The sequence below is a fragment of the Equus asinus genome, chromosome 7, assembly GCF_041296235.1.
Source record: "Equus asinus isolate D_3611 breed Donkey chromosome 7, EquAss-T2T_v2, whole genome shotgun sequence".
Lineage (NCBI taxonomy): Eukaryota > Metazoa > Chordata > Mammalia > Perissodactyla > Equidae > Equus > Equus asinus.
Window position 1 is genome coordinate 52,806,102 of NC_091796.1, and position 15,188 is coordinate 52,821,289.

Here is a 15,188-nt window from a genome sequence, read left to right on the forward strand (position 1 = left end):
CTGACCAAATTAAGTTGTTTTTTCCGTATATGACTCTTAGACTTTTTGTCATTTAGCGGCCCACCATAGAAATAGAAAATTCAATGCTTGTTATGGAAAATAGCTCCCATAATTCCATTAGCAGGCATAGCAACCACTTTATAACTTCTCACAATATGTATTTATAGTCTGTTTGCTTCCAGTCATATTTTCTTCCTTCCTGTTCCCATTTGCTACTGGTTATTATTCCATAACGTAAAATATGATCGTGTCTGCTTTAAAATCCTTCAATAGCCGTCAACATAAAAGAAAACAGCAGTAGTAGTAGTTGTCATTCATTGAGCTTCTTCCCCTTCTCTCTCCACTGCCTAGCCATAGTGAATTACTTGCAATTTTCTGACTACACTGGGATTTCTCACCCTCTCCATGCCTTCACACATATGATTTCTTTTTTCTGGAGTGTGGCAAGTTTTTTCCTTTATCTGGCCAACCCTACTCATCCTTCAAAATGTATATTACTAAGTCCTTTCTCAAGAAATACTTTCCTGACATTCTTCCTCTTCCACCCGGCCCGGTTCCTACCTCCTGCTAGATTAGGTATCTCTGTTACATGCTCACATAGCACTCTGTGCAAACCTCAACCATAGCTGCCAACGCAATTTTGAATTGTAATTTATCACTTATTCTTTTAGACCAGTGGCTCTCAATCTAGGGCACAGTCACCCAGGGGACCTTTGTCTGGAGACATTTGTGGTTGTTACAGTCAGGCTGCTACTGTCTTCTAGTGGCTAGAGGCCAGGGATATTGCTGAACATCCTACAAAGCACAGGAAGCCCCCTATAACAAAGAATTATCCAGCCCAAAGTGTCAGTAGTGCTGAGGTTGAGAAATCCTGCCCTAGTCTGAGTTCCTTGAGGGTAAGGACTGTCTTTTTACCTCTGTTTCCAGCACACCCTATTGTAAAGTCTGTCACTTAAAAGATATTCAGTAAATGTTTGAATGACTCAATGAATGGCTAGCAGGATCAAATGCAAAGTTTTCAATTTGTGGATATGAAAGTACTTAATATATACTAGGAAACTACAAGTATATGAGTTTGTAAATATTTGAATTACCAGAGGATTTTCCATTTCATTTTCTAGACAGCAAATTCACCTCAAGCATTTATAAAATTTCACTTGAGACAAAATATTTTCCATATTTATTTCTGATAAAGCAAAACATGCATTTAATCTTTAGTGGAATCTATATATATCTTCCTCATTAGAGATTGATAATATTCTCTCCTTTCGCATTAATTCTGGAAAAGTCAAGGCTTATGTATTCCAAACTACATATAGTTCTCGTATTTTGAATTGATTTTAATCTTACTTCGATATTTATGGATAACATTTTTATAAATATACTTTATTCCAGGAATTAAATTTTTTATTGTTATTGCCTGTTGCTAATATTTTGGCTACAGGAGTTCTAGGGCATTCTGATTTTTTTTCCTAAAATGACTAAAAAGGAATGTTATAATTTTATGCACTGTTAAAAAGAAAAGTGTTTGGCAATAAAACAAAGAATGAACTACTAACACATGCTATGACATAAATGAACCTTGCAAAAATTATGCTAAGTGAAAGAAGCCAGTCAAAAAGACCACGTATCGTATGATTCCATTTTTATGAAATGCCCACAATAGGCATATCCATAGAAGCAAAGTAGCTTAGTGGTTTACAGTGATAGGGTGGGAGAGGAGGGGGAGTGGGGAGTGACTGTTAATGGGTACCGGCTTTCTTTTCGGGATGCTGAAAATCTTATACAGTTGATTGTGGTAATGGTTGCACAACTCTGTGAATATATTAAAACCCACTAAATTGTACATCTTAAATGGGGGAATTTTATGGTATGCAAATTATATCTCAGTAAAGCTTTTAAAAAAGAAAACATTCAGTTGAAACTGAGTAAATTAAAAGATTTACCTCTGAATTGTTTTATTCAGTATAGTTTATTGTCTTAGGTTGAAAAAGTTATGTAAAAAAGAGATCTTAGAACTAAAATTAAAGTGATTGGTTTTTTTGGTTTGGAGCAGCAATAGGCAATTGTGCTTTTGTGTTAGCTTTATTCCCTTAATTCATGTAACCTGTTTTTTAATATTATTCTTTAAATTTAATTCTTGATCAGATGAATGCAGAAATTAAAAATGGCAGTAATACTTCTTGTCTGCCTTAGCTAGAAGACAGCACTGCAGTAGATGGCGTCTTGAGCAATGGCCTACCTTGTGATAATTGCTGTTTTCTGTGTTACAGGGAAGGAGACTGGTGGGAAGCAAGATCAATTGCTACAGGAAAGAATGGCTATATCCCTAGCAATTATGTAGCCCCTGCAGACTCCATTCAAGCAGAAGAGTATGGCACTACTTCATATTTTATTAATTATTTTGATTTTAAAAATGTTTTAATGTACATTCTATTTAGCCACAACTTTACACACACACAATTACATACCAGTCTTAATACAGCTAATGTATCATATTAATAGGAGATGTTACTTAAAAATTAATAATTAATGCCATAGTATTCACTTAGAGTAGGATTATAAATGAATCTGTGTTAATACTGCATTAAATCTAGTCTCTATCCTTTATTTTTTCACTTAAAAAAATTATATTAACTCTTATAATCTGAAGACTCTCACTTCAAAAATTTACCCTCAGTCAGTAGTAGTATATCAGGGTTAATTTTTTGACTTACGTGCTTGCTCTGAGTTTATGTAGGAGAGTATCCTTGTCTTTTAGGAAGACACCCTGAAGTATTTAGGGGTAATGATTCAGCATGTTTGCAACTTACTCTTAATCAGTTCAGAAAAACTCACAGAGAGAGGGAAAGAGAGCAAATATGACAGCAAAATGTTAGCAGTTGGGAAACCTGGGTGGAGGGTCTGTGGGACTTCTTACAATTCTTGCAACTTTTAAAAAGTTACAATTCACCTTCAGTGACATACTATTTTTAGGTCAATCCAAGTCTATCTGGGATCTGTAAGTGCTACTTCGTCTTCCTATCACAACACTTAACACAGTGCCTTGCACATAGTAGGTGCTCTGTTAATGTTTGTTTGCTTTTGTGAATGATGAATTCGTCTCCATAACGCTCTGTTCTGCTTTGGCACCTCATTACTTTCTGTTTTGTTCTTTTGTCTTTTTTCTCCACTATTCTGTGAACTCCTTCACAGTAGAACTGTAATTTTTATTCACAAAACTCTATTAAATCAAGCCGACACTAATTTAGAGTTCCTGATAATTTGCATATGGTTTACTTGCTTGTTACTGAATACAGATGATTTCATTTGCTGGAGAACCACTTTTGTTCCTCCTACTATAGTCTTAATATTCCTATCTGTCACTGACTGAAAGGCTCTGTCTGTCATTGTTGCCTTTCCTTCTCCATTTACTGTTCCTGTGAATGCTGGGTGGAGTTTAAGAAACATGTGGAGTAGTCACTCCATGGAAATACTATGACAGTATATTCTGACAGTAATATTTGTATTTAATAAAGATCTTTCATTGTGTTTTACTATATTTTTAAGCTATATTCTATAGCTATTCTTTGTCATCCTCCCTATCCCACTCCATTCTTATTAATACTTATGTGTAATTTTTCTGACCCTTACACCTTTCTAACTCAGAACACTGTTCATTTTTTTCCAGATGGTATTTTGGCAAAATGGGGAGAAAAGATGCTGAAAGATTACTGCTGAATCCTGGGAATCAACGAGGTATTTTCTTAGTAAGAGAGAGTGAAACTACTAAAGGTATGAATATTGTTATGTTAATATAAGTATAAAAATTTCCTCGGGCAGTATTTTGAGAAAGATACAGTAAAAGTATTCGTTTTCCCCCCAGGTGCTTACTCCCTCTCTATTCGTGATTGGGATGAGGTAAGGGGAGACAATGTGAAACATTACAAAATTAGGAAACTTGACAACGGTGGATACTATATCACAACTAGAGCACAATTTGATACTCTGCAGAAACTGGTAAAACACTACACAGGTATGTGAATGTTTCACATATTTCCTCATGTTCTATTTTATGAGGAAAGAATCCATGTCTTTATGTCTCTTAAGGATTAGCATGCTACTAATACATTAGCACAGTATGTGCTCAGTAGATGTCTGTTGAATTCTAGTTTTAAAAAGAGGAACAGGTAATACTTATTACCTGAATTGGGTTCTTGGATAATGTGCTAAAATAAGACTATCATCATTTGAGTCTATATCTTACTGGCATAGTGTTTACATCAGAGTTCCATTTTATAACAGCCAAATACCAAGATAGATTGTGAAAATAAATTTTAAAAAGCATAAAAGCAAATATTTTATTTAGGGATACTTATTAGATAGATATAACTAAACGCTTAAAATAAAAAGCTGTATCAGATGTCCTTTTGGATTACCTTCCTCTGCATGGGCTGGACCACATAAGACTTCTTAAAGTATAAATCAATGAAATTTGTTGTGAAGATGCGTTTTTCTTTTCCTGGAAAATTAACCTATAGCAGCTATAGGTATTCTTGTCTTTCAAGGACCTTTGAAAGGTATTCAGTACTAGAGTCTTCTGTGTCAAAATTTTTCATTGCCAATTTGATACATGAGTGCATCTGAAAATCTTTAAATGATTAATACCAGGAGAGGGCAAGTTCCCTTGGCAATTTCTTCTTCAAAGACAGCTAGCTGAGTTTCCTCAAGGCAACCACCAATCTTGACATTGATCAAACATCTTACCAAGCAGTGGCGTCAGTTGTAACTGCCCTTGTTAGAATGTTGGTTTGTGTGGTTACTTACTGAGGATGGGAGGGAACTTGTCTTACTTACAATGGGAAAAATTGGATAAGCAGAATTCACAAGTCAAGCCATTATGAATTTGGGTTTCCTTGTTTTTGTGTCCCCCTTATTTAAAATCCATCCCCTAAATGTAGAAATTTTTCCTTGATTTTTAGTGTACCTCTTACATTAGTGCTTATTAGAATTAACAATGATAGCATTCTGTTTGGGAAGAATTAAAGCACAGTGATCAAAAGCAAAACTGTGGAGGCAGCCAGACCTAGGGTTTGAATCCCATCTCCATCACTTACTGAGTGACCTTGAGAAAGTTGCTTAAGTTTTCCAAGCCTCATTTATATGAAATATTTATAAAGTACTGAACTAGCACAATAGCTGGGACATAAGTATTGAATAAATAACAACTTTTAAAATATATTTAACAAAATGTTTCACTTCTAATATGTTTTGCTTCTTATATACAACCCTCTTTTTGTGTTTGTGCTCAGAGATAGAACGTTGTTTTGTTTTTTTCTACAATTTAAACTTTTAAAAACATTGATAACACTATTTGTACCTTAATTTTTGTAAATAATTAATTTTACAGTATAATTTATTCATTTATCTAGAACATGCTGATGGTTTATGCCATAAGTTAACAACTGTGTGTCCAACTGTGAAACCCCAGACTCAAGGTCTAGCAAAAGATGCTTGGGAAATCCCTCGAGAATCTTTGCGACTAGAGGTTAAACTGGGACAAGGATGTTTTGGTGAAGTATGGATGGGTAAGAAGCCTGAAGTTTTGTTATTTGTCCTTGTTCAGCCATAGATTAAAATGCCACAATTTATGATAAAATATGTTTAAATATTTAAAGTAATTGCTATTCATTGAAGTTTGATCTAAATTCCCTTAAAATATAGATTAAAATAGTTAAATGTGTTGTTTCTCTAGGAACATGGAATGGAACCACAAAAGTAGCAATCAAAACACTAAAACCAGGTACAATGATGCCAGAAGCTTTTCTTCAAGAGGCTCAGATAATGAAAAAATTGAGACATGATAAACTTGTTCCACTATATGCTGTTGTTTCTGAAGAGCCAATTTACATTGTCACTGAATTTATGTCAAAAGGTAGGTGTATATTAATATCTCTTAGGGTATTCATGTTGATAAATTTAAACAAGTCTTCTGTTTTAACAATATCTGTTTTTATGCATATAGATTTTTATTATATAGTGTTTTCTAATTTAAGATTTTTATGTAGTCATTTGAAAAGAGAAAATCTGACACTGTGTTTAATGGAATATGATTAGCTGCAGTTATTCCAAAGGATATTACAAAGTTTAAAAGAAATATTAGGCAGGCTGAATTTACTTTGAAAGTAGGTGTGACTAAAGGAAATAGAATAACTAGGAACATGAAAAAGAAAAAAAGTATTTATACAAATTGAAGTAAAATGATACAATCAGAAAGCTACATCTTTAGTACTAAAGCAAAGAAATCAGGTAAAGTTAAGGAAATTAATGTTACCTCATTTTAATATAAACATAATCTCCATAGTCAGGACTTCTAGAAACTTCTTTTTCTACTACTGTCAACTGAAGTTTTTCCGTTCTCCCAAATCCCAGACCCCAAGTGGAATCTTCAGTAGCACAGTTGGTTAAGGCCAGGATAAAGAGAAGGGAAGGTTGTTGCTCTTCACTCTTTCCCTTTGCTAATGATGCTTTAGAAGAGGAACCAGTAAGCTGCCAAATATGCTGACAGGCCTGCTGTTTACCCATCTTGAATTTTATCTACTTTTTTTTTTTTTTTTTTTTTTTACTTCTCACTAATCGTTAATCCATGGTTAAAGCCGCTGATGATGTCATCCCTCTTCAGTAGTCCATCTTGGCCAAACAATATAGTTCCATCTAGTGGTGACAGGGCCAACTACAAGCTATACATTTGCTATAAGAAATTCCCTCCCCCGCCACCAAAGGAACTGAGAAAACAAAAGCTAAGAAGTTATATAGCCTATTAGTTGATAGCCAAAACATACCTAAAGCCCCAAAGCAGGTGGCACTTTTTGGAAGGAATCTCTGCTACAAACAGCTGCCAGATATCCCATTTCAGAGTACACTGGATGAACTAGAAGGGGGAGGGAGAAGACGGACAATGGGAAGGAAGTTTAAGTCAAGATACTGATAGCATAAGAATATAATGGAGGTAAAGTTAATTGTCCATTTAGCTTTGTATGTTGATTTCAAGAATTAATTGAGGGAACGTGGTAGAAGTCGATGATGTCAGATTGCTGGATTAGGATTATTTCTAGATGGGAGATTTAGAATAAAAAATCACAGAAGTCCTGTCTAGTTTTAAAACTCTTAATCCCCCATCTTGCTATTCGGCTACTCAGCAGTTGGCCTTCTATAATCTGTCCAAACTCCTTGCTTCATGTGCTTCCATAAACACACTTTTCTGGCTAGATGGGTCTTCTTGTTGCCCCTTATTTCTATGATCTTGTTCATGTTATTTCCTTCACCTAGAATTTGGTTTCCCTATGTCTTAACCAGTCCATCAACTATACCTCCTTCATTTTATACTTAAGTGAAGTGTTAGAAGCCTTCCATTAATATCCCAGTCAGTCATCATTATCTTCTCTGAAATGTGTATAATCAGACATCTCTAGAAATTATTAACAACCAAAATGTATTGAATGCTTCTAATAGACAAAGCACTCTGCTAGTTATTCTATCTATCTATCTATCTGTCTATCTATCTATCAAGAAATAAACCCACCCAAATAACTTAGATTGAATTTAGGGAGAAAAGACCTAACCTTCTGAAGAGTTAATTTTCAGTATAAAATTAAACAACAGCTCACTATAAAGAAAGAAACAAACAGCTATAGGCCAAAGCGTAATGAATTTTTAGGTGTTTGATACATTCAGGAAGTATAATAGAAATTGAGGAAGAGATCACACAGACTGGAATAAATTGAGAAAAATTAGTAGAAAAGGCAAATCTTGAACTGCCTTTTAAGATTAGGAAGGATATGGATGGGTGAAGAGAAGTCTATGGGTATTTCTGCAGAGGAAATGGGGAACAAAGTCATGGGTAGTAGAAAGTATGGAAGGTAAATAGTTGGAAATAAGGCTAGAGAGGTATATGAGACAAACCTAAAGACTCCTTTGAATTGATTTCACTGTATTTATTGAGTACCTACTCTCTGCCAGGGTCATAATGAGCTTCAGAGAGTCCATGAACTTCCTCTGAAGTTATGTGTAAATTTTTGCATACTTATCCATGTTTTTCCAGGATGAGAGTGAATGGTTTTTATCAGATTCTCAATCCTGAATCAGGCAAGGTTAAGGACTGCTGATATGGTCCAAAATGTTCTGTGATAGATGGATATAAGAAACATTGGTGGGAGAGGGGGGTGAAATTTGTTGTGATTGGTTAAAGATCAGAGAAAAGGAATTGTCAAAATGACACAAATTCCAATCCTGGATTTCTATGCTCTGAAGCTTTTGCACCGTTTTACCAATTATCTGTTGTTTCCCTGAATGATGTTCTACTTAGTGTAATGATCATGGCACCTTATCTAGCTTCTCAATCCTGAAACAAAGAACTACCTTCTGCTCCTTTCTGTATATGCTGCGTTGTCATGTAGAGTATTTATATGACATCAGTCTGTCTTGCAGGCTAAGAAAAAGAAGTGTCCCTTCCTCTGTTTAAGGACAGTTCCTTTACTGCATTCTTGATCCTTCCTTGCATTTAAAAAGAAAACCCTCCCTTGGTCCCATCATCTGCTTTTCACCTACTGCTCTACCTTTTTCCTTGCCTTCACAGCCAAGATTTTTTAAGAACAGGTAATACTCCCTGTCTCCACTTCCTTAACCAGCCATTTGCTCTTTTCTTAAAGCTATTGAAATGTATTTAATGTCAACAGTTTTCATAGAGTATTTTTAAAATTATGTAATATTTTAAACATACGAAGAGTACCACAACACCCGTCTCTGCCATCTGAATTTAATTCATGTTTACATTTTGCCATATTTACTTCAGATCTTTCTGCTAAGGAAACAAAACATTAAAGATCTAATTGAATTCTTGTTTTTACCCCTCCTTGAGCCCATTCTCCTTTCAGCCCTCCTTTCATGCTCTTCTGGGCCCACTTCCCTTCAGAGGTAACCTCAGTTTTGAAGTTGGTGCTTAACTTTCCCATCTGTGTTTTTCATGTTGGTATACTTTTGCTAATATATTTACCTATTAAGAGTATTTGTATGTTTTTAATATACATAAATCTAACTAGCTTTATTTTCATTCAGCATTACGTTCTTGAGATTTATTCATAAGGGAATAAGGGAAGATCTAATTCATATGCTTGTAACTGTTGAATGAGATACTATGTGAATGTACCATTGTTTATTCATTCCTTTCCCAGTGACCTTTTAGTTTGTCACTGTTACAGACCGTGCCACAGAGAATATTCTCGTGCCTGCCTTCTTTTGCTCATGTGCAAGTCTCTAGGGCTTTGGATGGCAGCAGCATTAGCATTACCTGGAAACTCCTTAGAAAGGCAAACCTTGGGGTTGGGGCTCAGCAGTCTTCACTTCCCTACCCCCTTATGTAATAATAGTCCATTGAGTACTGTTGATCCCATTTACCAAATCCCTCTGGAAATTTTTGCCTTCTCACCATTCCCACTGTCGTTGCTAGATTTTAATGTAATAGTTTCTCTTTCCTAGACTGTTGCAGGAAATTTAAACTTATTCCTTTGGTATAGTTTTGGCCCAGTTTTATTCTTCATACTACTATTGGAATAATTGCTTTTTTCAACATAAATCTGATCATATTGCTTCTCATCATAAAACTTCATATGAAGTCCGTTCATGCATTGTCTTCTATGCTCTGACTCTTTCCTTCTTCAGCCTCAATACTCATCAGTTCCCATCTTTGAGCCCTGTGTTCTTGCAGAGGAAGGACTGTTTTCAGTTCCCTGAACTTACTGTGCTGTTTCATGCATTCCTGCCTTTGTACTTGTTACTCCATCTTCCTGGAATTCCCTGTCTGCCTCCATTTCTTCCTTTAAGATGCATCTCCTCTGTGAAGACTTTTCTGACTTCTCCATAGAATCAACCATATCCATTGTGCCTCCACTGTAGTTTTTACAATAACTTTTATAACATGTATTGTACAATATTTATTTGTTTGCAAGTATTACTTCTGTAATTTCTAGATCTGTATACTATACTTTTATACTAGATCAAGATCTTTTCATGGCCAGGGACCATGACTTATATATCTTTGTATCTTCTATACGTTTTACAATGCTTCACATGTAGTAGATGCTCAGCAAATATAGGAATAAATGGACACACACAGTAACATGTTCCCCCTGGAATAGACTGATCAAAAGAAGTATTGATGTTCTCTGACTTTGAATCTCTATGAATGAGACTAAGTCGCAGCTCTCCCTTGCTTCACAATCCTGTCAACATGGAAAGGGCTTTGTTTATTTTGTTTTGATTTTACTTTTATTTTGAATTTTTTTTCTTTTTCTTTTTCTTTTTTTTTTTTTACTGTTTTAAACCTTTTTATTTGACGTTGGATATGTCTTTACAATTTGCCTAACCAGAAGGCCCAAGGCTTGTTTTTCTTCATATAAACAAGAAGTCAGTCACCAAAGATGAAGTCTGGCAACACAAAGAAACCCTCAGGCTTGGAGACTACAGCTTGTCCTGCATGGGACTGAAGGTCACAGTGCCCCAGCCCGCTCTGGCGAGCAGTCTGTGGAGGAAAGCTTTCCTCACACAGGGACAGGGTCTGGTGCGGGGAGCCGGCTGTGAGGTGAGGGGACCCCAAGCTACAGCTGCCCTTCCTGAGCAGCCTGTGCTGCTCATGGCCCTTCTCTGACATGCTATGACTTCTTTTTTTCTTTTTTTAGTGAGACTGAGGAACTCAACTTTTATTTATTTATTTATTTTTAAGCTTTTTATTAAGATTATGATAGTTTACAACCTTGTGAAATTTCAGTTGTACATTATTGTTAGTCATGTTGTAGGTGCACCCCTTCATCCTTTGTGCCCTCCCCCCACATCCCCTTTCCCCTGGTAACCACCAATCAATTCTCTTTGTCTCTATGTTTAACTTCCACCTATGAGTGCAGTCATAACAGAGTTCATCTTTCTCTATCTGGTTTATTTCACTTAGCATAATACTCTCAAGGTCCATCCATGTTGTTGTGAATGGGACGATTTTATCCTTTTTTATGGCTGAGTAGTATTCCATCGCATATATATACCATATCTTCTTAAACCAGTCATCAGTTGATGGGCACTTAGGTTGCTTCCACATCTTGGCTATTGTAAATAATGCTGCGATGAACATAGGGGTGCATGGATCTTTGGGAATTGCTGATTTCAGGTTCTTAGGATAGATACCCAGTAGTGGGATGGCTGGGTCAATAAGGTATTTGTATTCTTAACTTTTTGAGGAATCTCTGTACTGTTTTCCATAGTGGCTGCACCAGTTTGCATTCCCACCAACAGTGTATGAGAGGGTTCCCTTTTCTCCACAGCCTCTCCAACATTTGTCACTCTTGGTTTTGGATATTTTTGCCATTCTAACAGGTGTAAGGTGATATCTTAGAGTAGTTTTGATTTGCATTTCCCTGATGATTAGTGATGATGAGCATCTTTTCATGTGTCTATTGGCCATCCGTATATCTTCTTTGGAGAAATGTCTATTCATGTCCCGTGCCCATTTTTTGATCAGGTGGTTTGATTTTTTGTTGTTGAGCTGTGTGAGTTCTTTATATATTATGGAGATTAACCCTTTGTCGGATAAATAACTTGTGAATATTTTTTCCCAACTAGTGGGTTGTTTTTTTGTTTCAATCCTGTTTTCCCTTGCCTTGAAGAAACTCTTTAGTCTGATGAAGTCCCATTTGTTTATTCTTTCTGTTGTTTCCCCTCAACTGAGGAGTTATAGAGTCCGAAAAGATCCTTTTGATAGTGATGTCAAAGAGTGTGCTGCCTATATTCTCTTCTAGAAGACTTATTGTTTCAAGTCTAATCTTTAGGTCTTTGATCCATTTTGAGTTTATTTTTGTGAATGGTGAAAAAGAATGGTCCATTTTCATTCTTTTACATGTGGCTTTCCAGTTTTCCCAGCACCATTTGTTGAAGAGACTTTCTTTTCTCCATTGTAGGCACTCAGCTCCTTTGTTGAAGATTAGTTGTCCATAGATGTGTGGTTTTATTTCTAGGATTTCAATTCTGTTCCATTGATCTGTGCACCTGTTTTTGTGCCAGTACCATGCTGTTTTGATTATTGTAGCTTTGTAGTATGCTTTGAAGTCAGGGATTGTGATCCTTCCAGCTTTGTTCTTCTTTCTCAGGATTGCTTTAGCAATTCGGGGTCTTTTGTTGCCCCACATGAATTTTAGGATTCTTTGTTCTGTTTCTGTAAAGAATGTCATTGGGATAGCATTGAATCCGTAGATTGCTTTAGGTAGTATGGACATTTTAACCATGTTTATTCTTCCAATCCATGTGCATGGAATGTCTTTCCATCTCTTTATGTCATCATCAATTTCTTTCAGGAAAGTCTTGTAGTTTTCGTTGTATAGGTCTTTCACTTCCTTGGTTAAATTTACCCCAAGGTATTTTATTCTTTTTGTTGCGATTGTGAATGGGATTGAGTTCTTGAGTTCTTTTTCTGTTAGTTCATTGTTAGAGTATAGAAATGCTACTGATTTATGTATGTTGATTTTATACCCTGCAACTTTGCTGTAGCTGTTGATTATTTCTAATAGTTTTCCAGTGGATTCTTTGGGGTTTTCTATATATAAGATCATGTCATCTGCAAACAACAAGAGTTTCACTTCTTCATTGCCTATTTGGATTCCTTTTATTTCTTTTTCCTGCCAAATTGCTCTGGCCAAAACCTCCAGTACTACATTGAATAAGAGTGGTGAGAGTGGGCACCTTTGTGTTGTTCCTGTTCTCAGAGGGATGGCTTTCAGTGTATGATGTTGGCTGTGGGTTTGTCATATATGGCTTTTATTATGTTGAGGTCTTTCCTTCTATACCCATTTTATTGAGAGTTTTTATCATAAATGGATGTTGGATCTTGTCGAATGCTTTCTCTGCATCTATTGAGATGATCATGTGGTTTTTGTTTCTCATTTTGTTAATGTACTGTATCACGTTGATTGACTTGCAGATGTTGAACCATCCCTGTGTCCCTGGTGTAAATCCCACTTGATCATGGTGTATAATCTTTTTAACGTATTGCTGTGTTCGGTTTGCCAAAATTTTCTTTAGGAAAAGTGATATTGGCCTGTAGTTTTCCTTCTTTGTGTTGTCCTTGTCAGGTTTTGGGATCAGGGTGATGTTGGCTTCATAGAATGTTTTAGGGAGTGCTCCCTCTTCCTCAATTTTCTGGAGTAGTTTGAGAAGAATAGGTATTGAATCTTCTTTGAATGTATGGTAGAATTCTCCAGAGAAGCCATCTGGTCCTGGACTTTTATTTTGGGGGAGGTTTTTGATTACTGTTTCGATTTATTTACTTGTGATTGGTCTATTCAGATTCTCTATTTCTTCCTGCTTCAGTTTTAGGAGGTTGTAAGAGTCTAAGAATTTGTCCATTTCTTCTAGGTTGTCCAATTTGTTGGCATATAGTTTTTCATAGTATTCTCTTATGAGCCTTTGTATTTCTGTGGTATCCATTGTGATTTCTCCTCTGTCATTTCTAATTTTATTTACTTGAGTCTTCTCCCTTTTTTCTTAATGAGTCTGGCTAAGGGTTTGTCAATTTTGTTTATTTTTTCGAAGAACCAACTCTTTGTTTCCTTGATCCTTTCTACTGTCTTTTTTGTTTCAATAGCGTTTATTTCTGCTCTAACTTTTATTATTTCCCTCCTTCTACTGACTTTGGGCTTTGTTTGTTCTTCTTTTTCTAATTCTGTTAGGTGTCATTTGAGATTGCTTATCTGAGATTTTTCTTGTTTATTGAGGTGAGCCTGTATTGCAATGAATTTCCCTCTTAGGACCGCTTTTGCTGCGTCCCAAATGAGTTTGTATGGCGTGTTTTCATTTTCATTTGTCTCCAGATAATATTTGATTTCCTCTTTAATTTCTTCAATAATCCATTGTTTGTTCAGTAGCATGTTGTTTAGTCTCCACATTTTTGCCCCTTTCCCAGCTTTATTCTTGTAGTTGATTTCTAGTTTCATAGCATTATGATCAGAAAAGATGCTTGATATTATTTCAACCCTCTTGAATTTATTGAGGTTTGCTTTGTTTCCCAAGATATGGTCTGTCCTTGAGAATGTTCCATGCGTACTTGAGAAGAATGTGTAACCTGCTATTTTTGGATGGAGTGTTCTATATATATATATCTATTAAGTCCGTCTGGTCTAATTTTTCATTTAATTCTATAATTTCCTTGTTGACTTTCTGTCTGGATGATCTATCTATTGGTGTTAATGGGGTGTTGAGGTCCCCTACTATTATTGTATTGTTGTTGATGTCTCCTTTTAGTTTTGTTAATAGTTGCTTTACAAATTTGGTGCTCCTGTGTTGAGTGTGTATATATTTATGTTATGTCATCTTGGTGGAGTGTCCCTTTTATCATTATAAACTGCCCCTGTTTGTCTTTCTTTATCTGTTTTGCTTTGAAGTCTACTTTGTCTGATATAAGTATGGCCTTCTTATGTTCAAAATTAGTTTAGAGTAACATCTTCCATCCCTTCACTCTGAGTCTATGTTTGTCTTTGGGGCTGAAGTGTGTTTCCTGGAGGCAGCATATTGTTGGGTCTTGTTCTTTAATCCATCCTGCTACTCTGTGTCTTTTGATTGGAGAGTTCAATCCATTTACATTTAGAGTGATTATTGAAATGTGGGGGCCTACCACTGACATTTTGTCACTTGTTTTCTGGTTCTCTTGCATTTCCTTTGTTTCTCATCCAGTGATTTTTGGACTACTAATTCAGGTAGATAGATTTCCATATTGGCTTTCTTCTTATTTGTAATTTGTGTCTTTATTTTTGTTATTTGTTTAGTGGTTACCATGTGGTTTGTATAAAACATCTCATAGATGAGATAGTCCATTTTCTGATAGCCTTTTATTTCCTTAGATTAAGACGTTCCATCCCTTTCCTCTTCCCCTTCTAGGTTGTTATTGTCAGATTTTTTTTTTTTTTCTCTTCCTTCTTGTGTTGTGAGTTTGTGGTTAAAATGAGAAGCTTATATTTATTCTTGGTGTTTCCTTCCTTTTATCTTTAATGTTATACTTAACTTTTGCTAGCTTGTTATGATGGAGGGCTGCAACTTTCTGATTTTGTCTTTCTATTTATCTCCTTTGCTCTCGGTTTTGTAACCCCTTTCCTTTTTTTGATTTTTCAGGTATGAGGGTC

At 35.7% G+C, this 15,188-nt stretch overlaps 1 protein-coding gene and 1 long non-coding RNA gene across 9 annotated transcripts in view; one reads left to right on the top strand and one right to left on the bottom strand.

Moving 5' to 3' along the window:
- Positions 1-15,188, bottom strand: part of LOC139045672 (uncharacterized) — a 129,756-nt gene that overhangs the window by 83,687 nt on the left and 30,881 nt on the right. The gene's annotated exons all lie outside the window — the stretch shown is intronic.
- YES1 (YES proto-oncogene 1, Src family tyrosine kinase) overlaps positions 1-15,188 on the top strand; it is a 79,661-nt gene that overhangs the window by 51,546 nt on the left and 12,927 nt on the right. For all 8 annotated transcript variants that reach the window (XM_070513365.1, XM_070513362.1, XM_070513363.1 and 5 more), the window contains 5 exons: positions 2,274-2,372; positions 3,671-3,774; positions 3,866-4,015; positions 5,412-5,567; positions 5,735-5,914. In XM_070513365.1, the coding sequence (XP_070369466.1) occupies positions 2,274-2,372; positions 3,671-3,774; positions 3,866-4,015; positions 5,412-5,567; positions 5,735-5,914 (689 nt within the window). The remainder of the gene's footprint in view (positions 1-2,273; positions 2,373-3,670; positions 3,775-3,865; positions 4,016-5,411; positions 5,568-5,734; positions 5,915-15,188) is intronic.